Source organism: Sorex araneus, chromosome 4 (assembly GCF_027595985.1).
Source record: "Sorex araneus isolate mSorAra2 chromosome 4, mSorAra2.pri, whole genome shotgun sequence".
Lineage (NCBI taxonomy): Eukaryota > Metazoa > Chordata > Mammalia > Eulipotyphla > Soricidae > Sorex > Sorex araneus.
Window position 1 is genome coordinate 211,738,141 of NC_073305.1, and position 24,779 is coordinate 211,762,919.

General features: G+C 54.3%; 1 protein-coding gene across 2 annotated transcripts in view; it reads left to right on the top strand.

Annotated features, from left to right (window-relative positions):
• PRKCB (protein kinase C beta) overlaps window positions 1–22,129 on the top strand; it is a 352,872-nt gene extending 330,743 nt beyond the window's left edge. The window contains exon 17 of one of the 2 annotated variants that reach the window (XM_055136225.1): window positions 15,359–16,693. In XM_055136225.1, coding sequence (XP_054992200.1) covers window positions 15,359–15,517 — 159 coding nt within the window. In that variant the 3' untranslated portion in view covers window positions 15,518–16,693. Of the gene's footprint in view, window positions 1–15,358; window positions 16,694–21,470 lie in introns of those variants that run through there. The other variant, XM_055136226.1, reaches the window with a different exon arrangement.
• Window positions 22,130–24,779: the final 2,650 nt, after the last annotated feature.

The window sequence follows — 24,779 nt, forward strand, 5'->3', positions numbered from 1 at the left end:
CTTAAGGGGAAAGTTGTGCGGGGGGGCCCAGGACCCCCTGTTCGTTGTAGCCTGTGGAGTCAGAAGCCAGGGTAGGGGTGAGAGATGGTACAGCGGACACTTGAATGTGCTGGTCCTGGGTTCTCCCTGCCGTCCCCTGGGCCCCACCAGGAGTGAACACAGAGCCAGGAGGAAGCCCCCAAGCTCTGCCACGTGTGGCCCCCCGCAAAAGAACAACAGCTACAACGAAAAGAAGTTAAGTCAACCTGCGCACTCGTTCGCGTGGCTTAGTGTCCTCAAAGGCGACCCAGGTGATGGCCGGTACCACCCAAGGGGTGACCCCCAGGGACCACCAGGTGCTCTGATGCCATCGTGAATGGCACGTCTCCCCTGACCCTGCCAGCGCATTCGCAGACCTCCCTGCTATCCCCCAGCACCACCGTGGACCGTCCCACTCTTTCTGCTTGTTACCTGGTCCCTTCTGCTCACAGTACCCTGCAGGATGTCGAGGCGTCAGCCAGCCAGGAAAGCACGCGAAGCTTACAGGCTGAAAAAGCACAGGGGCTTGTCCTCCCCGACTTGATGCTGGCCTTTCCGTTAATACTGTTTCCAAAACACCGCATCGGGCATCTGATGGCCTCCTCCGGGAGTCTCCAGGTTGAACGGCTTTCAGAAACTAAATCATGCTTATCCGACGTGGTTTCTTGGTGATTCTGTCATCTGGAAATGCTGTTTGTGTAGCAGAGGTCAAAAGCTTCAAGTACGGCTTTAATGAGCTGCAGTGCTGTGCACGCGGCATTCTCCTACAAACCCAATTGCCCTTTGCACCATGCGCGTAAATGTGTGTGTGAGTGAGTGTGTGTGTGTGTGTGTGTGTGTGTGTGTTTGATGTGCTGGCATTTCTGAATTGAAGCCGCAAAGCGTAACCTTTGTGTGTTTGCTTTTGAAAAACTCCCCATTCAAGGCTTTACGAAAAGGATCCGGCTTTTACTTAATATGATTTATTGAAGAATAGAAACCTGCTTCCCATGCTGCCGAAAGCTCAAGAGGACTTTTTTTTTTTTTAAGGAATTTAAAATCATCTTCATGAGACCTGTGCTGATGATGTATTTGGGGAAGGGAAGGTGGGAAGCTGTGGGACCCTGAGTTTGTGCCCATGCTAAGTCCAGTCTGGGCCTTACCTACTTTTGGGTCAACCCACCACCTACCCCGTGAGGGCTGGAGCGATAGCACAGTGGTAGGGCGTTGGCCTTTCACCTGGCCAACCCGTGTTCGATTCCTCTGCCCCTCTCAGAGGGCCCGGCAAGCTACCGAGAGGCAAGCTACGCAAGCATGGCAGAGCCTGGCAAGCTACCTTTGGTGTATTCGATGTGCCAAAAACAGTAACAGTTAGTCTCTATGAGAGATGTTACTGGTGCCCACTCGAACAAATTGATGAGCAATGGGATGACAGTGACAGTGACCTACCCCGTGACATGTAAGCATCACTAGCCTCTTGTCACAGACAAACTACAGGAATGTGGCAAGATTAGAAGCTGAGAGCTGGGGGATCTCAAACTACGGCTTCATGACCATCCACCCACCTGCCACAGTAATGAGAACCCCACACCCCATTTTCAGCTCCGAGACCCCACTCCCAGGAGACCCTAGCTTATCAGCAAATGGGAATATATCTCTCATCTGACTGACTCCGAATCCTTACAGTTCACGTGATTTTTAATTTATTATTAAAAAAATTAAGCCTATTGCAAGAAGCAAGTATTCCCCTTCGCCCCTTTTACAGTTCACTGCAGAATTTTCAAAGATGCAAATCTCTTCGTGTTTCTCAAAGCTGATTCCCAGGCTGACAGCGAGAACAGCTGCTGAGTTACCACGGGCAGGGCTGACAGGCGGCCGTATCTGCAATGAGGCGTTCAGGGCGTCTGCGCAACCCCGCTCCGTGTTATTTGTTCTTTCGGCTCTCTGGAGTGTGGAGTTTGCAGAGAGCTGAATCAAAATATTAGGCTGCACTCTTACTCTGAAAACAAATAGCCAAGAGTTGTTCTGGATACCGCGTGTGTGTGTGTGTGTGTGTGTGTGTGTGTGTGTGTGTGTGTGTGTGTGTGTGTGTGCGGCCATCCATCCGCTCACCTGAAAATCCTACTTTAGCTCCAAATCAGACCCAAGCTCCTTTCAGTGTCTGCACTTGGCAGGTTCGAGGGCCAAGAGAAGTTTCTAAATCACTTGCCGGACTTTGCCTTTGAGCTGTCCCGTGGCAGAGGAGCCAACAGTTTGGGTTAAAATGGTAGGAGTGGAGGGAGGCTGGAGCAATAGCACAGTGGGGAGGGCATTTGTTTTGCACGTGGCCAACCCAGGTTCGATTCCCAGCATCCCATAGGGTCCCCTGAGCACCGCCAGGAGTAATTCCTGAGTGCAGAGCCAGGAGTAACCCCTGTGCATTGCCGGGTGTGACCCAAAAAGCAAAATAAAATGAAATAAAATAAAATGGTAGGAGGGAAGATCACAGGGTGTGGAGAGGTGTGAAAATCTTAGGTTTCTGTTGGTCAGTGGCCCCCCAAGTACAGGAGAAGCCAAGAACTGAGAGATGCAGAGGAGATGGCTTGCAGGGCCTCCGAATCCACGGGCCAGTGGAGCCCCGGAGACTTGCCTCTTCCACAAGATAGGAAAGAACCAGGGTGAGAAAAGCGGTGCATCCCGTGCCTGTGGGACTTTATTAATAACACCATTTGCAGCAATCGCACTAGGATGGGCCAGACATGTCCTATGAAATTATTCCATTTTACAGGGCGCCCGAACACAATGTTTCCTTGCTCTCACGTCATCCCCTTCGCCAACCCGCAAAGTCGCTGCTAGGACTCAGTTTCTTGCCAGATCAGAAAACCAGCTAAGAGAGGTTTAAATCCCTTGCCCGAGGTCACACAGCGAGGAGGTCCGCAGGCCTGTTGAAGTTGAGGTCCTATTTCTTCATCTCCGAATCCTGTGCCTTGGAATGGCTTCCCTCTGTGTTGATGAAAGGTCTTCGTTCTCAGAATTCTTTCTCGGGCCCCAGGAGACTTCAGACTGCTGTCCTTTGTAACACCTGTTTTAAAAAAAATGGCCTGATCCTGAAAAATCCCAGCAGCCTCGAGTTTATTTTCCAGGAAGGTGAGGATGGTTAGACTTTGGGTTAGGTACCCATGTCTTCCGGTGTGCCCTGGAGAGGGTAGAAGATACTGGTGGGACCCCATGTCTCCTGCCAAGGGGCAGGGTGTACCCCATCCTAACCAGACATCTTGGGAAGAAAAAAAGGGTGGGTTGTCCAAGAAAAATTAAGCCCATTGGGCTGGAGTGATAGCACAGCTGGTAGGGCGTTTGCCTTGCACGCGGCCGACCCGGGTTCAATCCCCAGCATCCCATATGGTCCCCTGAGCACTGCCAGGAGTAATTCCCGAGTGCAGAGCCAGGAGTAACCCCTGTGCATCGCCAGGTGTGACCCAAAAAGCAAAAAAAAAAAAAATTAAGCCCATTTTATTGAGGGGGGGCGGGGAAGAGAAATTTCCCTTCCCCGGGTGTGCAAACCAACAGTGTCCTGTATAACTCTGTTCTGGCTCATTCTTCTCCACATAGACCCCTCTCCCCACCCAAGTCTTCCTGGTCTTGAGAAGCCCAGCCTGGGGCTGGAGATATAGGATATGGGGGCTGATGCTTCCATTGCTCACCGCAGACCCCGGGTTGATCGCTAGCATCGAAGATGGTGCCCTGAGCACAGAGGCAGGGGTCAGCCCTGAGCACAGAGGCAGGAGTTAGCCCCGAGCACAGCCAGGTATGTGCTTCCCCTTCCACACACGAAGACCCTCCCGGAGCTGGAGAGATAGGACAAGGGCTAAGGCACTTGTCTTGCTAGGGATTGGCCCGACTCAATCCTCAGAACCACACGGTCTCTGGAACGCCATCGGAGTGACCTCTGAGCACAAATCCAGGAGTAACCCCTCAAATACTGCTGCTAGGTGTGGCCCCCAAGCCAACACCCCTGAGAGTCCGTCACTCCAGCTTCTTTGACTCCTGCCCGCAAGCCGGATGAGGAACTGTCACTTCTGTTCTCTCCGGCTCTTGGAAACTCTTCTCAGTTCAGTGAGGTCCCGCCGCAGACCCACTGTGGAGAAGTTCGTGGCCTCAATCTTCTCAGACGCGTGTCTTGGCTTGTCTGAGCCTCCTGGACCTCACCCTCTTATTGGGCATTTTGATCTTGCTTCCTAAAAAAATAAAAGAGGAGCTGGAGCGGTAGCACAGCGGGTAGGGTGTTTGCCTTCTACACGGCCAACCCCGGTTCGATTCCCAGCATCCCATATAGTCCCCTGAGCACCGCCAGCATGAGCCAGGAGGAACCCCTGTGCATTGCCGGGTGTGGCCCAAAATGCCAAAAAAAAAAAAAAACGGCTGTTGGGGGCCAAATTCTCAAGTGGTATCAAAAACGACATGATAAGATCCAGTCCCACCTTTACCTGCAGAAAGACTTTCTGGTTCTCCATCCCAGAGCCCCCCAATACCACCACCTCCTTCTGGAGGGGGAGGGGGCACTCCCAGTGGTGCTCAGAACTTACCCCTGGGTCTGCACTCAGGGGTCATGTCTGGCAGTGCTTGAGGGATCATATGTGGGCTCAAAGATCAAACCTAGGTCGGCTGCCTGCAAGGTAAGCACCCTACCCAGTATACTGTCTCTCTGGTCCCCCCAATATTTTTGTTGTTTGTTTGTTTGGGGGACACCTCTTACAGTGCTCAGGGCTTACTCCTGGCACTGTGCTCAGGGATCACTCCTGGCGGTACTCAGGAGAGCACGTGTGGAGTCGGGAATTGAATCTGGTTCGGCTGCATGCTAGGCAAGCACCTTTCCACTGTACCAATGCTCCAGCCCTTCCCATTCTTAACTTTTCAATGTGTCCGTTAGGTGAACCTCATCCTTTTTCTCACTGGCAGGCCTTTGAGAATCGAAGTTCCCAAGACATAGGCGAATAAAAGGGGCTATTTATTACTTGAAGGCTTAATGTAATCCATTGCCGGTAACCTACAGTCATTTAGGATAAGTGGTGGAGAGCCAAGAAGAAAAAGGCGATATTCTGTTCCTGGGTGAGGGTATTGAGTGTATTTCATTCGGGGGAGAGGGAGGGCTACCGGCTGAGCAGGAAAGCCATGATTCTACAGACAAGGAGAGAGAAAAAAAAAAATCTTCCAAGCCGTCAAGTATGCAGATGAAAGTGTTAGCACTCAAGCGATGTGGAACCACGTGTGCTTATTTTGGTACTTGGAACCACTGGCTGCTTTCTACAGGTAGAAGATGTTTTTACAGGGTAGGAGGGTCTGATCACTTGTCAAATCCGGGCTCAGGTTGCAGTCTGCCATCTTACTGATGCCTCCCGTGTCCCAGCCCGGTGCTGTTCCCCGAAGTTCGGTGGCAAGCCAGAATATCCACAGATACGCAGAGAAAGAGACGCGTCGTTATCAGACAGGCCACGGAGCAGTTCCCCCTGGCCCATGGAAAGAGTGAAGGGGAGCAGCAGGGGACGAGCAGGAGGGGGGCTGCTATTCCCCCCCCATGAAGAAAGTGAAGGAGCAAGGGCCAGAGTGCTAGTGCAGTGGTTAAGGCTCTTGCCTTATCTGTGGTCAGTGTAGGTCTGATCCCCGGCACCCCATAGGGTCCCGCAAGCCCCGCCAGGAGTGACCCCTGAGCACAGAGCCAGGGAGCAAGCCCTGAGCACTGCTGGGTGTGGCCCAAAAGCGAGAAAGAAGTGGTGGGGGCGGGGCGGAGTGAAGAGGGTGGAGCGGAAGAGTAACGGGGCCGGGGGATCCTCTGTATTTATTTGAAGATGACCTGGAACAGCCTCTCTGGGAGGGTGGCATTTAAGCGGAGACCAAACATCACATGTTAGTTTTACATGAATTTTTTTTTTGCGGGGGGGGGGCAGGACAAAATATGGAACTTGCTTGTCCGTTGAGCCCCAAAGACTCAGCCCACTTCCTCCTTACGACAGCCCACATCAGCCACTCGGTCAGGAGCATGTTCAGCACGTTCTGAGCAGGAAAAGGACTGGCAGCACCTTTGCTTTGCTGAAGGTCAGACCACCCTGGATAGCCTCTGACACTGCTCAGGAGGAAAACGTTGGCTACAAACGCACTTTGCAAATGGTCAGATGGGGGCTGGAGCGATAGTGCAGCGGGGAGAGTGTTTGCCTTGCATGTGGCCAACCCAGGTTCGAGCTCCGGCATCCCGTAGGGTTCCCCAAGCACCACCAGGAGTGATTCCGAGTGCAGAGTCAGGAGTGAACCCTGAGCATCGCTGGGTGTGACCCAAAGAGATAAAAAAAAAAAAAAAGAAAGTGGACAGATGCCCGTTGCTGGCTGGTGGAGGCCCTCCGGAACCCTCCTCCACGGAGGTCTAAAGAAGCCCCTGAATGTCACTTAATGTGCCTGTTTCGTACCAGAACAATAGTCCAGGGAGCTCAGACACTTGCCTCGCATGCTGCAGACCCCAGTTCAATCCCCCGGGCATGGCACGTGGTCCCTGGATCACTGCCAGGAGTGATTCCCGAGCACAGAAGCAGAGCCAGGGGTAAGCCCCGATCACAGTCCAACACGGCCCCTGCTCCGCCGCCCTGCCCACCCACAGGACTGTGAATATGCACATTTCAGGACGAATAATAATAAAAGGTAGGGGTTGGCTGGCCAGGAACAGGGCTTCAAGGGCCGTGTGCGTATTGCACGTGTCAGAGCCCCAAGTCTGAGACCCTGCACTGCGTGGTCCCCAGAACAACATTGGGTGTGCCCGTACACACAATATTTTTTGGGGAAAAAATCAAAATAAAAAGAGCCGCTTTTCCTTTCTCCCCAGCTCGGTGGGCCTCCCATGGGGGCCTTCTAGTCTCAGTTCCTACCTATGTCCTGGGTGAGGGGGACCAAGGGACCTTTGTGCACTTAAAGAGAAATGCAGCTGGGCCATGTGACCCACTCTTCACCCCTTGAGCACCCCGGGAGGCCCCTGGGTCCACTTCGGCAGCATCTCAGCCTGCCCCTGCTCCGTCTCCTCCTCTTCCTCCCCAGAGTCTGCCTTCCCCTTCCCCAGGGACACGAGGTGTCTCCTGGTCCCACCCAGAACGCGCTCTCTTTCTCCTCTGCCCAGGGGGCCGGGGGGCAGCCCCTGGCCCCAGCTCTAAGCACTTGTTTCCCCCGTTTGAACAAAAGCGCCACCACTGCGTCTCCGGGGCCAGCAGGCGGTGAAGCCCCCAACAGCAGGGTGAAGCCCCCAACAGTGCAACGTTTCCATGACCTATCCTCCCTCCCCCACCTTGCTTCCCAGCCGGTGGCCCCTGTGGGACCCCGCAGGTGCTACTTGCTTGGTAGAGCAGAGCTCAGGTCTTGCACATGTGAGATCCCAGGTTCACTTCCCAGCACCACCGGCCCACCGCACCCCCTTACAGTGCTCCCAAACAACCCCCCCAATACCAAAACAGCAGTTGTTTTTATTATTACGCCCAAATCACAGTACCTGCTTGCTACTTATATTTTGACAAACACAGCAAAGCATAAGAGAATAAAATAAAACATCCTGTAAGACTCCGCCCCTATTACACACACTTATAGGTATCTAGTCGATAGGAGGGGAAATTCCCGTGTGCACTGTTTGCTAGGAATTACATAAAACTTGGCTAGAGCGATAGCACAGTGGGTAGGGCATTTGGCTTGCATGCAGATGACCCGGGTTCGATTCCTCCACCCCTCTCGGAGAGCCCGGCAAGCTACCGAGAGTATCCCGCCCGCACGGCAGAGCCTGGCAAGCTCCCCGTGGTGTATCCGATATGCCAAAAACAGCAACAACAACTCTCACAATGGAGACGTTACTGGTGCCCACTCGAGCAAATCGATGAGTAACGGGATGACAGTGACAGTGATACAGTGATTCTTCCGCATCTGGGCGGGAGAGACCAGGCAGGCGGTAAAGACGCTTGACTTCATTCAGCCGACCTGGCTTCAGTCTCTGAAACTACATAGGGTCTCCTGAACCCACCTGGGGGAAGCCCTGAGTAAGCCCAGGTATGTCCCCATCCCCAACCAAGAAAAACCTAAACAAACAAACAAAATAAAATGAACCTAACCCAAAATTCCCCACATCCCTTCACTTGTATGGCTCTTTTCCACGGGATTTACGTAATTCACTGCCTTCTTAGTCTATAGTTGGCTCCAAGGACTTTGTCTCTTCCCCTTGGAACAATTCTCTGACATCTTGCATCTTGACGGCCCCACTGCAGGAGACTAGAGGGGGCGTCAGGTACAGAGGTCTTGCAGGAAGTGACATCTGTCAGGCTGTGAGACAGCAGGCGGCGGGGCGGAGGGGTGGGGTGGGGGGCCGGTGTTCCCCGCTGATGGATCACCTGTGCTTGGGGGTGTAGACAGCAGGTGAGTTCGGGGAGCTGCTAGGCGTTATGTAAGGAGCGGGGGGTTCAGGGTGTGGGCAGGGAGACTTGTTGCTCACTTAGCAGGGCCGAGTCCCAGACCGGCCGAGGGAGGCAGGGCGAGTGGGCGTGATGGACCCCAGAGGCCTCTGACCCGGGCTGCTGTGGCTGCCAGCTGCTCCACGGCTCTTCCAGGAGTGCTCTTGACGCCTTGAAGGAATTCAGGGAGGAGGAGGAAGGGGAGGAGGAGGGGGGAGGGGAGGAGGAGAAGGAGGAGGAAGAGAAGGAGGAGGAGGAGGAGGAGAAGGAGGAGGAGGAAGAAGAGAAGGAGGAGGGGGAGGAGGAGGAGGAGAAGGAGGAAGAGAAGGAGGAAAAGGAGGAGGAGGAGGAAGAAGAGAAGGAGGAGGAGGGGGGGAGGAGGAGGAGGAAGAAGAGAAGGAGGAGGGGGAGGAGGAGGGGGAAGAAAAGGAGGAGTAGGAGGAGGAGAAGGAGGAGGAGGAGGAGGAGGAGGAAGAGAAGGAGAAGGAGGAGGAGGAAGAAGAGAAGGGAGGAGGAGGGGGGAGGAGGAGGAGGAAGAAGAGAACGAGAAGGAGGGGGAGGAGGAGGAGGAGGGGGAGGAGAAGGAGGAAGGGGAGGAGGAGGAGAAGGAGGAAGGGGAGGAGGAGGGGGAGGAGGAGGAGAAGGGGAGGAGGAGGAGGGGGGGAGAACGTGTGCAGATCAGCCTTGGACTCTGGGTTCTTCGGCTTGGGCACTGTTGATGCCAACATCCTTCCTTCCCTCCCCAACTCCAGACAAAAAGTGACGCCCCCTAACTTAAATATCCAGGTTGGCCTGAGCTCACCCCTCCCTGCTCTGGGAGCCGGAACAGGGTCACAGTGGCAGAGTCGAGGTTTCTTGGGACTCGGGAGTCGCCTGCCCGCCCCACCCAATACAGACCAAGGGGGTGATCCAGGTTGTTCTCGTGATTCCATCCCACTGCCCTGCCGCCTCCCTGCCCTCCCCTACCTCCCCCTGCCTCCCTCTGCCCTCCCCACCTTTCTCTGTCACCCCTGCTTTCCTCCCCTGCCTCCTTCCACCTCCCCCTGCCTCCCCTGCCTTTCCCTGAATCCCCTACCTCCCCCTCCCCTCCCCTGCCTCTCCGTGCCTCCCCTGCCTCCACCAGCCTTCCCCCAACTCCCCCCTCCTTCTGCCTCTCCCTTCTTTCCCCTGCCTCCTCCTGCCTTCCTCTGCCTCCCTCTGCCTTCCCCTGCCTCCCCCTGGCTTTCCCCTGCCTCCCCCTACCTCCCCCCTGCCCTCCTCTGCCATCCCCTGCCTCCCCCAGCTTTCCCCTGCCTCCCCGTGCCTCCTGCCTTCTCCAAGGACACAGCCTGGGCAGAGCTGATGCGGGCGGCCCTCCGGAGGGCTGATGTCTCCATTTAGAGAGAGTCCCCGAAGCTAATGGGCAGTGACAGCTCCATTTGAAAACACGGAAACACTTAGGGAGGCTGGAGTCTGCGTTCGTAAGCAGCTTATTAGCAGGGAAATCACGCCCCACCGCCGCGTGCCCCCTGGGCTAACCCCGTCCCCGGCTCCTCCGACTCAGTCACGCAAAGACCGCATTGTTCTCCGGGCCTCTGGGGCTGCCGGGAGGGGGGGCCGCCAGCCGCCGCTTCTCCCTTGTCGTTGCCTCGCGGGGAGGCCCCAGCTGGCCGCTGCCCTCTGGAGTGGAGGGCGCCGGACGCTCTGTGAAGCGCTCGGCCCTGGGAGAAGGACGCTTTGGCGCTCAGCTCTCGGCTGCCTGCACCAGAGGCCGCGGGTCCCCCAGACCCAGGGCCCAGACGCACCGGGAAGGCTGCCCGAGGACACTTCCTCTCGTCCAGCTGCCCTCTCGCCACCGCTGCCACCTCGCATCTGCTCCTAGCGTGTTCCCCCTGCCCACGCCCCTCTCTACTGCCCCATCCACCTGCCTTCTCCTCTAGCTGCCCATCTTCCACCCGCCACCATCAGGCTAGCGCCTGCCCCTGTTCCACCCGCCACCATCAGGCTAGCTCCCGCCCCTGTTCCACCCGCCACCATCAGGCTAGCTCCCGCTCCTGTTCCACCCGCCACCATCAGGCTAACTCCCGCTCCTGTTTCACCCGCCACCATTAGGCTAGCTCCCGCCCCTGTTCCACCTGCCACCATCAGGCTAACTCCCGCCCCTGTTCCACCCGCCACCATCAGACTAGCTCCCGCCCCTGTTCCACCTGCCACCATCAGACTAGCTCTTGCTTCTCTTCAGCCCTCACCCTGCAGAGCCCAGGGGACTTTTGTACCTGCATTGCCCCTGGAATCAATCAACAGTTTCAACAGTTTCTCAAAGATGAGCCAAGTGCCAGGTTCAGTCGCCCCTACACTCTCTCTGTCTCTCTGTCTCTGTCTCTGTCTCTGTCTCTGTCTCTGTCTCTGTCTCTCTCCTCTCTCTCTCTCTCTCTCTCTCTCTCTCTCTCTCTCTCTCTCTCCAGGCAGCTCTGGGCAGAAGTCCTGGTGTCACCTTTCTTCATAACCCATAAACCTTTCTTGCTCTAGTAACCCATGCCTGACCCATTAGCAAATTTTGCCAACCCCAAATTCAGGACAGACCCCCGCCCCGCCTCCCGAGGCATCTCCCTGTCCTCCCTACGTAGCTCATCTCCAAGCTGCTGCCACTCGACCTGGGCACTGAGTGTAGTCGCCCAACTGGCCTCCATGTCCCCAGCACTGCCCCTGTCCTGGGCTCTGTTTTGTGTCCAGCTCGTGAACATGTCCGGATGTAAGTCAGAGCACAGTGGTCAGTTCCAGAATCCACCTGTGGCTTTGGGTCAGCCAGGATGGAACTCCTCTCTCTGATCGACCAGTGAGATCCCTGTGATCTGGCTCTTTGCCCACCCCCTACCTCTCCCCCAGCGTCCCTCTCTCCCAGCTCTATGGGAACTGTTCCAGCTGAGTTTCTGCCCCTGGGCCTTTGCACATGCAACTCCTATTGCTTGCATGCGTTTCCTCCGACACCCCACAGCTCCTTCCCTTCGCGGGGGCGCCCCAAGGTCCTTTCCACGAATAACACTCTCACTCTTCATCCTGCCTTGGCTTTATCTTTCCTAGGATCACTTCTCTCGCCCAGCATTAAACTCTATCTTTCCACTTCCGGCCACTTGCTCAGGGCCTCTAGCTGCCTTTCTTCTGTGTCCAGGGACCGGGTGCCACCTGCTACCCACAGGGCTGGCACGACGTCAGGACTCAGTGCACGTTACCTAATGAGGAAACAAGCGAACAGGGAAGGAATCCGCACGGTACTCCTGGCCCCCAGCTTCCTCCTGCTGTGGATGTTTCTTAGCTCGCCCCCGCCGTGGCCGGCAGAGCTGCTGCTCGCTGCCAAGTCATGGTCCTGTGGCTGGTTATTTCAGAGCCCTGAAGCCAGTAGTGCCAAATGGTCAGTGCCATTTAGCTTGAAATGTTTCTTTATCCTTTTGCTTTTTTCCTTTCTTTTCCTCCCTTCCCCTCCCCTCCCTTTCCCCTCCCCTCCTCTCCCCTCCCCTCCTCTCCTCTCCCTTCCCTTCCCTTCCCTTCCCTTCCCTTCCCTTCCCTTCCCTTCCCTTCCCTTCCCTTCCCTTCCCTTCCCTTCCTGCCCCTTCCCTCCCCTTCCCTTCCCTCCCCTTCCCTGCCCTGCCCTTCCCTTCCCTTCCCTCCCCTCCCCTCCCCTTCCTTTCCCTTCCCTCCCTCCCCTCCTCTCCCCTCCCCTCCCCTTCCATCTCCTCCCCTCCCCTCCTCTCCCCTTCCCTTCCCTTCCCTCCCCTTCCCTTCTTTTCCCTTTCCTTCCCTTCCCTCCCCCCTTCCCTCTCCTCCCCTCCCCTTCCTTCCCCTTCCCTTCTTTTCCCTTTCCTTCCCTTCCCTCCCCTCCCCTTCCCTCTCCTCCCCTCCCCTTCCTTCCCCTTCCCTTCTTTTCCCTTTCCTTCCCTTCCCTCCCCTCCCCTTCCCTCTCCTCCCCTCCCCTTCCCTCCCCTCCCCTCCCCTTCCCTCTCCTCCCCTCCCCTTCCCTTCTCTTCCCTTCTTTTCCCTTTCCTTCCCTTCCCTTCCCTCCCCCTTCCCTCCCCCTCCCCTCCCTTCCCTTCCCTTCCTCTTCTCTACTTCCCTTCCATTCCCTCCCCTTTCCTTCTCTTCCCTCCCTTTCCCTTCCCTTTTCTTCCCTTCCTTTCACTTCCTTTCCTCCTTTCCCCACTTCTCCCCTCCCTTCCCCTCCCCTCCCTCCCTTCCCCTTTGTTCCCTTCCTGTCCTCCCCTTTCCTCTTCTCCCCCTCCTTTTCCTTCCTTGCCTTCCTTTTCTTTCGTGTCTCCCAAACAGTGCTCAGGGAGTCTGGGAGTTCCGGTGATTCTTGACCAATGGGGCCATAGACTCAAAGCAAGGCCCAAGGGTGCTCAGGCTCCGCAGTTCCAGGAACACTCACCCCCCTCCCCGCCCCCATGGTGCCGAGGATCGAGCAGTGCCGGTGTCCAGCCTGGGCTGCGTGCACACCGACTGCTGTGCTGCCACTCTCTCGGCCTTCAGAATCCTTGGAACATAAAAGCAAGTCTGTGTGAACACAGGGCCGTCGTCTGTAGCACGGACAACTTGACGCTGTGAACAGGCCCGGCCCGTGCAGAGGCTGCTGGCCGGGACTTGGGGACCGGAGAGCCGCGGTGCTGATGTGTCGGCACGTTGCTTGGCATCAGGCTGCAGCCCCCTCAGGCCTTAGCCCCCTTTCTTCTTCTCACGGCCCTCCGGGGCGCGATGCAGATCACCCCCAGTGCAGAAGGAGGGAGCTGTTCCTCTAAGGGCTGCCCGGGGGTTACACCGAGGGCAGACGGGGCCACATCTGAGCCTGTCTGCAGGCTCCGAGCCCGCGGCCTCTTTCAAAGAAGGAAGCCCGGGGCTGCATCTCTCTGGGGCTTAGTCCCCAGCACCCGTGCCCGGTCCCCCATGTCCCAGGGCTGTGGAGCTAGAAAAAGGACCGGGCCGTGCATTGCTGGCTCTCAGCTTTCCTTCCCTCTCCCAGCCAGGAAGCCTCATCCCGACTGGCACACTCCAAGGCCCGTTATCAGGGGTGCTCTCCTCGGCCCCTTTCTGCTGGACCAGTGCCTTCCCCTGGGAGGTCTCTTGCTCTTTCCTGGCTCTTCTCCCACCGCTTGAGAATAGCCGCTGGGGCCGCTTTCTCGGGGGGTGGGGGGGCAAGGGGAGTCGCTGCACAGGGCTGCTCCGTGCATCATACAGGAAATGGCTGCAAAACACTTAGCGTGCGCCAACCACCCAGAAAGTGCCCATGGGTCTGAGCTACTCTGGTTATCTTGTCCACCCTTTTGTATTTTCTTCCTTTGCTTTTCAAGACAGTCCTCATGAGCTCCAGAACCCTCATGATCTGTATATGTGCCTCGGGGGTTGGGAGGGCGAGGGTTGAGGGACTCCCAAGAAGTGCTCAGGGTGCCTGGGCCCGATCCCAGTGGTGCTCCGCCAACTCAGCGAGTGGTTCCATGCGAGAAGGGCGCCGTGTATGCTCTGCAGTGCCAGGGATTAACCGGGCCTCCCCAGCCGTACTCAGAGGACCGTGTGGTGCCGGAGATCAAATCAGGGTTGGCCACATACAAGACACCCAGTGCTATGTCCCCAGAACCCGGGCCTCGGACTGCCTCAGCTCCTCGCCCGGAAACTCAAAGAAAGGGTCATCGTTCCGCATCCTCCCGGAGAGCCACGTTCTCTGTCCCTTCTCCATCACACCCCCAGCCTCGCCACTGTTCTCGAGAACGGCTCCTGGGGCTTGGATCTCACGCCAGACAGACACACAGTGGGCCGTCCAGGCTGTGGCGTCTCATCTGTGCCGTCAGAACGCTAACACCGACTCTGTGAGCTCATTGGGAGGGTTAACTATGATCCTGTAGCTCCAGGGCCTTCCAGGGTGTCAGGCAGGTAGCAGACAGGGTGAAGAGGAGGGTGCTGCCGCGGGTATCGAGGGCTGTGGCCGTTCCTGTGTTTGTAGGCTGTAGTTTTCTCCTGTTTGTAGGCTGTCTTTGAGATAACTGCGGGGTATTGTGCAGAGAGAGGGGTTGACTGGTGAAGAACGAAAACCATCCCGTTAATGATGCTTCTCATTAAGATGGGATGGGAACTAGCGTGCACAGGTGTGTGTGTGTGTGGATGCACACGTGTGGCACACACCTGCCCCTTCATCTCAGACCCGCCGACCTTCTCCAACTAAAAGGCTGGCAGGGTGAGTGAGAAATGGCGCTGGCTTTCCCCCCCTCCCTCAAGGCTGACTTCCTGCCCTAGCTCGGCTGCCAGCCCACGGGGAGAGAGGAGGGCTGAGTGCCCAGGAGACCTTCGGAGGGGAGGGTCGGTGATATACCCAGCTACCCAGGGCCAGGCGGGCGGTGGCCCGGGCCTTGCAGGTACCAGTCCTGGGGTCTCGGTGGACTGAACTTTGTCAACCCCTGTCTTCAATTGAGCTGCGAAACATCAGTCGCTCCTGATTGAGAGCCAGACGGCGGCACTCTGAGGCTCGATACTGGCATTGCCCAGGTGACGTATATCCCGGTCATGATTGTGTGTCTTGTGACACACGGAGCATTTCCGGCATCATCTCTTCCAACAGACAAACATTGGGCCAGCTCCTTGGGGGCCGCAGGGGAGCACGCGCTGCCGACCAGTCCCACCATCTCATGCCTTTGCCATCTAGCTCCCGGCCCACCCAGACAGACTGCCAGGGAAGGGGGGGCAGCTTGCCCAAGGTCATGAGAATTTGGGGTCATGTGCCCAAGGTCATGAGAATTTTGCATTTTCTGTTGCTCTCATTTCTAATCATGGACACGGCCTCTCAGCGCGAGGGGACGGGAAGGGGTTGGAGGAGACCACGCCCAGTTTCGTTTGGTTCTGTTTTGGTTTTTTCGGTTGGTTTTCGTTTTCCACCCACCACCAGTTCTTTTCTTCCCCTCTCATAGTGTGGGCGAAATGCTGAAAACTTCGACCGGTTTTTCACCCGCCATCCACCCGTCCTAACACCTCCTGACCAGGAAGTCATCAGGAATATTGACCAATCAGAATTCGAAGGATTTTCCTTTGTTAACTCTGAATTTTTAAAACCTGAAGTCAAGAGCTAAGTAGCTGTGTAGATCTCCGTCCGTCATTCTGTCATTCGAGCTCAACGGCTACCGTGGTGACATTTTTTTTTTTCCAATTGCAAACTTGCATCCATGTTTTCTTTGCTGATGAGACTAAAGTGACCATGTTTCAGAACCCAAATGCCCTCCGGTAGTTTGGGGTATCTCGAGGAGATGGCCTTCTGCAGATGGCGTGTAGAAAATGCTGCTGCATAATTAACCCATTATCTGAGTCTTCTTCCAATTTACTCTCCCCAGCATGTCAGCTGAATAGGTCCAGTGGGGACAGAAAAAGAAATAAATAAAATGCCTGCTTGCTCTTTCTTCTTTCTTTCCCCCTCCCCTGCTCCATCGTTTCCGCGCGTTCTTTCTAGTTCTAACCCTCCAAGGTAGATGCTTCCCACCCCGGATTGCTTGCGGGATTCTTCCAGCTCTCGACCTCAGCTTTGCTTGTTCTCAACAGAGTATGTGGTTTGCTTTGACTTAGAGGGAATTCCTCCCTCCTGCCTCGTTTGGAGGAGACCCCCCCCCCCAGAGCTTTGTCCGAAAAGAACATGCAAAAAAAAAATAAGTCAAATTTGATTTGTTATTCTTTTCAACTCAGAGTTAAGAAGGTGATGGAATAAGACTGCTTTCGAGATGCCAGGAGCCAAGACCAGTGAGCTAGGGCCGTGGGGAAGGGCTCTGGCCTGCCCCGCAGCTGACTGGGGTTCCAGCCCTGGCACCTCATAGGGACCCCCAAGTTTCTTTCGGGACAATGTCTGAAACAGAGTCAGGAGTAAGCTCTGAGCACCAAAGGGCTTTGGCCCCCATGCAAAAGCCAAAGCAAAACAAAAGCCAAGCGTGTGCTTCTCACGAGTTTCCAACAATGGAAAAACTCGTCACAGACTCCAAAGGCAGCCCCCGCTTAGGTGTGCCTCGATGCTGCCAATTTCTGGAACTCTCTGTCCCGGGGTCCCTTCACCCCAAACTCCCGAGGAAGGCATTTGGTGGCTTTCTGAAAAGACATGGTCACTCTAGTGAGGCCCCCAAGGGCTGTGGTTTTTACATTACATTTCAAACTTTATTTGCTTTGGGGTTTTATTTCTGTTGTTCAAATGCTAAGGGAAAAAAAAAAAGATAAGAATAACTCTCTCTGTTACACGTGCTTTGCAATCCGTGTCCGAATGTTATTAACCAGTAGGCCCTTCTTGGATTCCCAGAGAAGCCCGGGGCTCCGGAGCCTGGTAGCTCCCCGTCTCCCGGGCGGACGGGCTGCCGCCTGGCTTGGCAAAGCTAATGAAGTACTCTGAGAAAGACGCCGTGTCCTGAAGTACGGGCTGCTGTATTCTCCACTCTGATGTTGTTTTGCCAGATGTTCATGGAAATGTTCATTTGTACCTGCATTCTCTGTTATGTGCCATTTTTCTTCTAGCATCGAGACACAATAAACAAAAAGAAAAAAAAAGAGAGAACAAGGAAAGAAACCAAGAAGAAATGCCATTTCAAGTGGCGGTGGCGGGGGGGGGGGGTGGTAGGGTGGGGTGGGGGAAGGCTCTTTTTTTTTTTGAAAAAATGTGGACCCAACCTACAAATAGGGTCTCCTGCGGCTTTGGGACAGAAAGGAAATGAACTCGGAGCTGTCTTGGCCCCACTGTCCCAGTCAGGAAGTGAGGCAGGAGCTCCGGGCCATTCGGGGCATCCTTCTGGCCCACAGTGGCGTCGCCGGAGCCCACACAAGTGTGCAATAGTGTGAGGGCTCCGAGCCCACCTCCCCGCAGTGCCAAGGTGAGGGCCAGCTAGAAGCACACCTGGCCCTATGGTCTTCCGTATCCAAACTACTGTACCCGTCTTCCTACTATCTAGCAAGTAGCTTCCTGATCCCCCAGTAGCCCCCTAGGTGAGAGGGGGAACTGCCTCCCTAGCTTGTCAGACTCTCAAGAGCATCCTTACCCCGCAGCGAGTAACTCCTGCAGGTAGCAGCGAGATTTTTCTCAAACCCACCCAGGGGACTTTGAATGCCCGGTGGCGGTCCATTAGAGCGAGACGCCTCAGATTCAAGCCTCGTTCCCTCCTGCCCTCTAGCTTCTCCATGCTTCGGGCTCAGGAAGCGCCCTACTGATGCTTCAGGGTGACAGGCCGACTAGAGAGAACATGGCTGGGTGCCTGAGCTGACAGGTTGAGGAGCTGAGGGGAGGAAAGCGCTTGGACCCGGACCCCCTCCCTTTATTCTCGGGGAAGCTGGCACCCTGGGAAGGCGGTGACTTGCCCAGGGTCAGCCACGTGGCATGCACTCTCTGAGTGCGGATCCCGCTACTCTTTCCCTGGCCTCTCTGATGCCAAAAGAACCAGACCCGCTAACCAGCCAGCAGGCATGCAGGACCCTTCATCCAGCTGGTGGGTCGCCAAGCCTTCCCTCGGAGGCACTTTGAAGAAGAAACCACAGGCCATTGACAGATCGAGACACCTTTTGAGAACTATGTAAGATAGAGATAGATAGAGCATCGAATGTATATACACTGCTCTCTACAATTCCCGGATAACTTACTCGTATGTTTTCAAAAGTTTCGTTTGCAGAAATAGGTATTCCGGCCAGAGTTTCTATTCCCCTAACTCATCTTGCTAAGGCCTGGCCCCGAGACCTTCGGCAGAGCTCAGGGATGGAGAGCACTCTTAACTGTTCTCTTTTCAATCAACATTTCAAGTGCAGTGAGACCAAAAGGCAGAGCTGTCAGCATCTATAGTGCCCGCAGGCTGCTTGGCACACGTGTCCTGGAAGAACAGTGTTTTTATGATGATCCCATTCTTGATTCATTCACTCACCCCAACACTCGGGGGACTTCAGCCGTCTGCCAGCTCTGTGGCGGGTCCAGGACCGCAGTGCAGGGGGGCAGAGGGGGCGGGGTGTGCGCAGACAGAGGCCATGCAGGAAGCAGCCGCGTGAGCCTGGGAAAGCTGCTTCCGGGAAGGAGAAAGCCACTGAAAAGCTTTGGCTCTCTGTCTGCTTCTCTGCAGACCCTAGTGTGAGGCCAGAAGAGAAGGTGCTGTGGAGATCCGGATTTCTAGGGTGGAGGAGAGACAGACAAGCGGGCAGCTGGGCTTGCACCCGGAAGGACAAAGATAATCTCAGTGTTTGAACAGACACATCGAACCATGGGGATTTAATAGAGAAGGATATTCGCCACGGGAGAGGAAACTGGTTTTACGACTTAGTTCTGAGCTTCCCCTCTTGGGGTGCATCTCTCAGATTCCCATAGGCCAGACCCCTCCTGCCTCCCAGATCACATCCCCCAATTAGACACAGCCTGGCTCTTGAAGCCCGAGTCAGAGTTGGGCTGTCTTCCCAAAAACACTTAAAAGGAGGATTAAAAAAATCTGAACGTTAAACAAGAAAAGCCAAAGAAACATCAACAGTCACGTTAGCTGTCGCTGATTGTCTACGAGAACCCAGGAATCTCTTTCCCCAGTTTAGATGTCTCACTCACCCTCTCCTCTCCTCAGGAACAGCGGCCCAGGACTCAGGCTGACCTTGAAAGCCAACAGGAGGGTGACGGTGAAATACCGTTGGACTCGGTACCCTCTTCTCATGTGGCTTCAGATGCAGAAAGGAATTGTTCCAACCAGGAGACCCATTCTCTCCTACCTCCAAGAGGAAAATTGGTATTTCCTCTGGGAGATGTGCCCACAGGGGAAAAACCCTCAGTGGCCAGCCCTGATTGGCCAAGTGGCTGTTTGAAGCAGGAGTTGTTCCACACCAGCACTCCACATGGGGGAAGACTCTTAAAACGGAGTGTTTAGGGGGCCTTTGCTGGACATGCAGAGGCAGGGAAGGCACGTGGGGTCAGTGTTATTAGGGGAGATCTGGAAGGGGTCACCCATTGACCTTACACCTCGGTCCCCAAACACTCCCAAATTGTGAAGGGTCCCTCCATGGGTCAGCCCATCGTAGGCACAAATGGACAGGGGGAAGTGCCCACACCAGAGAGAATGCCAGGAGCTGATGGGACCAGATGATGCTATTTTGCTGTAACTTGTGGTCTCCACCTTGGGAGCATCTCCTGAGTTGGTAAAAGCAAAAAGGTGCCTCCTGCTCGGAGGAGTCTTTGTTCCCTTTCGTTCAGCCCATACTCAGGGTCCCCTGCAATGTGCTGAGCTGGGTTCTCGGCCCTGGAAACCAACGCCAGCACTGCAGACAAGGACCTGTCTGTCATCATCAGTGGCAGACATCTCTCAGGACAGCCTGCAGCTCCTGGCACCGTGAGGGCTGTGAGGCGAATGTGAAGGGGCAGCGTGCGGGCTCTCCCGAGGGCTGCAGAGGCAGCGCTAGTTGGAGGGAGGGGTGTGTGTCTCTTGGGACACCAGAAGGGACGTATTCCGTGTCTGGGAATGCACCCGCTAGACTGACAGAGGGCAGGAGAAGCCCGAGCAGAGTAGGTGGGGGCCTGGCAGAGGTGATACCGCCCCCTCCCCAGCAGACAGTCCAAGCAGCCTGGTCGCCTGCTCCTCTCCAGGGGAAGGCCACCTTCCTGAAGTGCTCTGCGCTCCTTGCACCCATCCCATATGACTGAGGGGGGAGCCCCCTCAGGACAGCCCCCTCAGGACAGCCTGCCACTCTCCAGGGAGCAAGCAATCCGAAGGGATGACTATACACGGACTTTTGGCATCAGAGGATGAGCTCCCGGTGAGAAATCCTTGTCTGTCCGTGTCCACTGGGGCCAGAGGCAGCCAATGGGCCAGTCTTCACAGACCCAGTCTCTTTCCAACCCCATGCAGAGTCTGCTAGGCAACCTATGAGCTTCAGCAAAGACCAGGCATTACCCTTAGTTGTCCTATAACAGATCAGCCATCATCCCCCACACCCCCACTCCCCATCGAGGGGTGGGGGGTGGGGCACGGGGATTGAGATAAAGCACTATCACCATCAATAATGGTCAGGTAAAAAAAAAATTTGCTGACCCACTGTGCAATCTTGGGCAAGTCACTTTCCCACACTGCACCTCAGTTTCCTCCTAGTAGGTCTGATCACGTGAGGACGGATAGGACTCTGGCTTTTCCTTCCCGGCCTTGGGATAGGGGTGAGGAGGACAGGGAGAGGACGTAGGCGGACAAGGACCCCACAGAGGCATGACCCGCATACAAATGCACAGAGCTCTTGCTCCTCGTCCCCATATTCGGGGTGCCTGGGAACCCCAAGCTATAGTTAATAAGTTGGGGTGAATGCTGGAGCCCCGCAAAAATAGAAATTCAGACTAGCTAGGAAACTAGAATTTGTCTCCCTAAGGTTGGCTCATTTTGAGCAGTGGGTTTCACTTCTTCTAGTTCGTTGATTACCTACATGCCCTGGATATTCTCGCAGAGGCCCTGGCTGATGACGCCCCCAATCTCCAGCTCGGGGGTGGGTTTCTGGGCATGCCTTTGGAGCCCGAACGGCAGCAGGCCACCGTGGTCTGCCGGCTCCTTTCTTTTAAGCAGTGCTCTGACTTCTCCACTGGCCCTTTCTGCCCTTCCACAGCTGAGCACTTGTGGGCAACTGCTCTTCTTTTGAAAAGAAAGTGGCTTCCTCGCCCCGGGGGGCCGCCTTTCCATGCTTTTCTCCTGGACGCTCTACCCAGTGATGAATTGTGTGATCTCATTCTTGGCCAGGAGCCGTTTGCAACTCAGTTCCTCCCAGAGCCAAAGAGAACAAAGCACATAGGCACAAACCCTTTGATAGGAGTCTTTTCAAGAAAAAAATATATATTTATGGTCTCCTTTCTTTTCTTAAGAAAAGTTCCACCAAGATTTCTATCCCAAAGCCAAGGCCATAATGTGAAGCTCAAGATTGCAGATAACATACTCCCTAAGAGCTAAGAGTGTCCGCCTCGGGCTCCCTCTGACCCGGCCATCAGATGGCATCAGATGCCCCGGAGCTGGCATGTCTTGGTCCCCGTTTCGTTCCTAAGCTGTGTTAATGTGTTTACTTTCCATTTGGCAGAGAGACAAGCGAGATACCTCCAACTTCGACAAAGAGTTCACCAGGCAGCCTGTGGAGCTCACGCCCACTGACAAACTCTTCATCATGAACTTGGATCAAAATGAATTTGCGGGCTTCTCCTATACTAACCCCGAATTTGTCATTAACGTGTAGGTGAATGCCAACTCTGTCCTCGTGCCGGGAGGCTCCGTGCCTTCGGCCACATGTATGTACCAGTTCTAGTATTCCGGGATCCATGGTGTGTGTGCAGGCATTCGATGTGGGGAGGGCTTGTCCTCGAAGGCTTTTCTTTGTAATGTAGAGCTTGCTAGTTTGTTTTCTACCTTTGAAATTGTTTAGCTTAGAGTAAGCGCTTTATCCAATGATAGAGGTACCAGTTTCCAAACTTCCAGAAATCCATCCATCCAACAAACAATGTCAAAATTCCCGTGTCCGAGACCAAAATGCTTCCGTATTTGTAATTTTTCAAGTCAGAAGCTGATGTTCCTGGTAAAAGTTTTTACAGTTATTCTACAATATCTCCTTTGAATGCTAAGCATGACTGGTATTTTTAAAAATTGTGAGTAAGCTTTGCAGTTACTGTGAATTATTGTCTCTTGGAGGAAAAAAATTTTTTTTCGTTTAAGAATTGATATGATTAAATTGAGTTAATATATGCACACTCTCGTTTGCATGTCTGCTTTTAAATAGACTCTGGTACAGAGGTTACAGGCTGGAGAGATTTAGACTGATGTCGTCGGTAGGTGAGATTTGTTTCACGTGCACAAAATGTTAATCACAATCGCTGTCCACCTTAAAGAATGGGGTATTTTATATAAGCTTCCAAGCTGTCAGAGTCACTTGGAAACTATATGAAGCCTACATTGCCATGTAGAAACAACAGAACTGAGCAGTGGCTGTCCCCTTGAAATCAGTGTGTACTCTTGGTTTGCCCCAGTCCCCCCCCCCCAATTCCCTACTGTCCTGCATTCTCCATACACTTCCCAGCTGCTGTCATGAGGTGCAGTCAAGACTGCTGCCATTTGCAAGCTAACGGCTCTTCCTGGGCCCAGGATCAGGGTATCTACTCAATCGTTCGATCTTGGGGACACACGTTGATTACCCACAAAGCACATAGGGGAAATGTGAGGGCTGGGCCCGACTCAATGGTAGACCACATGTCTTGCATGTGTGAGGCCCTGGGTTCCATCTCTGTCACCCTACACACAATAAACAAGTAAGTGACTGAGCGAATGATTAAATAAGCGAACAAACAAACAAAAAAAGTCATTCCAACCATGATAAGAATCAACCCAGAAGTCTGGCTTTCTGTATTAAAGAATCATTTTTCTCTGGTCAGCGAGGATATCATTTCTCGTAAAACTACCTCTGGGCTGGGGAGATAGTACAGCGGGTAGGGCATTTTGCCTGGCACGGAGCCAACCCAGGTTTGATCCCTGACAGTCCCATATTGTCTCCCAAGCCCCACCAGGAGTGATTCCCGAGTGCTAGAACCAGGAGTAAGCTCCGAGCACTGCTGGGTATGGCCCCCAAACAAACAAAAAAAACATAATTCCATTATTTTCTCTCAATTTAGTATCTGAGAAGAAGTCTTGTGACCTTTTCTCCATAGCCAGAGAGACCAGGACAGGAGGGGAACTAAGGCTGACAGAATCTCACAGCCCCTGACATCTGCGTGGCGTGTTCTTGACTCAGGGGTCTCAGCCTTTTCCTCCCTTCCTGCATGAGCCCTCGCTTCCTTCTCCTCTGAAAGATGGGGCGCTCCAGACTGCAAGCACATGCCTCGTAGCTGCTGGGGCCATTTGGTAGCAGGAAAGCACAAGTGTGTCACACACATGCATGATGATGCCACAAAGCTGACTCCTTGGATGAGGCGGCAAATGGAGGGTCAGGCAAATGCAGCAAAGCCGCTGGCCTCGGTGCAGTCTTGGCAGCCTCTTGGAAACTCCAACAGGTAAAGTTGGGCAAAGTCGACTGAACCTCAAACAGGAACTTACGTGATCCATGTATCACGTTTAGAAAACAAAATAATATGGAGTCCTATAAAAACAAATTCCATGCTCGCTCTCGAGGAGCGGGGAAATCCCCAGCCGCAGGGCTGTGTGAGCCCCTCACGGATATTACTCGTGAAAGGATGTTCAAGGGCTCTCCAGGCAGCTCTCTCTTGCCGCCCGTATTCAGTGCTCTCCAGCCGCTGCTCCACCCAGGACAGCTGTTGCCTTGGATGGACGAAGGAAGAACGAGGGTCAAGCTGGTTGCTGATTAGTTGCCGTTTATTCAGTCTCTCGTCTTTGCCAACTCTCTTCAACCCTCTGTGTGTGTGTGTGTGTGTGTCTGTCTAACCACGCAATTCTTCCCACCATATCCATCTCCTCTATCTCTCTCTGCTGTCTCTCCTTCCATCAGTCAAACCAACAATCCCACAATCAATCCATTTCTCCCAATCATCAATCCCCTTCTCCAATCATCCATCCCCCTTTCTCCAACAATCCATCAGTCTCCCCACAGCCGCTCTTTTTATCCTCTCCCCACAGCTCCCCAACCACGACTCCCCACAGGAAGCGCGATCAAAAATGGTTTTCCAGACTTCTCGACCACCTGCAGCCCATGAGGGCAAAACAGCCTTTAGGTGTGTTTCTCCTCTCCTTAGACCTGCAACTTAATTAGCATCTTTAATTCTTCTAATATTTACCATTCTGTATGGACACAGTAATAGACACTTTTAGGCTTGTAGGGTGATTCTTCTGGGAACGTCTCACCACAGACTCAGACTACAGTGCTCAGGCTGGATCAATCATTCCTAACCCCACTAGGGTCCAACTCTAGTTACTACTTTTGGATCATGACAGAATTTGTCCATGACCAAGCTTTTAACTTAGAGTTAAACACTAAGGCACTTTGGCCAGGCCCATTTCGATGCCAGGGTAGCTCATAGCTCACTGCTTGCCCTGGGTCCATCCAGTCCCTCATCGGGACCCTGCTTTGGGGTATCTAGGAAGTAAGGGCAACTGAGGCTTAAGTCGAGAGAGCAGATGTCCAGGATGTATATTATCTGGAGTCAATCAACTCCCAAGCCACAAGCTTGTCTTTCTAACTCGTCTTCCTCTATCTATACAAAAAGCAATTGCCCTGAAATAGCTAACCATGCAAAGGACGTTAAGGAGAAGAGAAAGACAGTATTTACAAGTCAGAGTCTGATCAGGAGACAAAGGTAATTGACAGGTTGGGGGCAGTCAACAAACACAAGCTCCCAGCGGCCAGCGAGGAAGGGCAAACCAACCGTTATCCTACAGAGTCCCATAGCTGTTC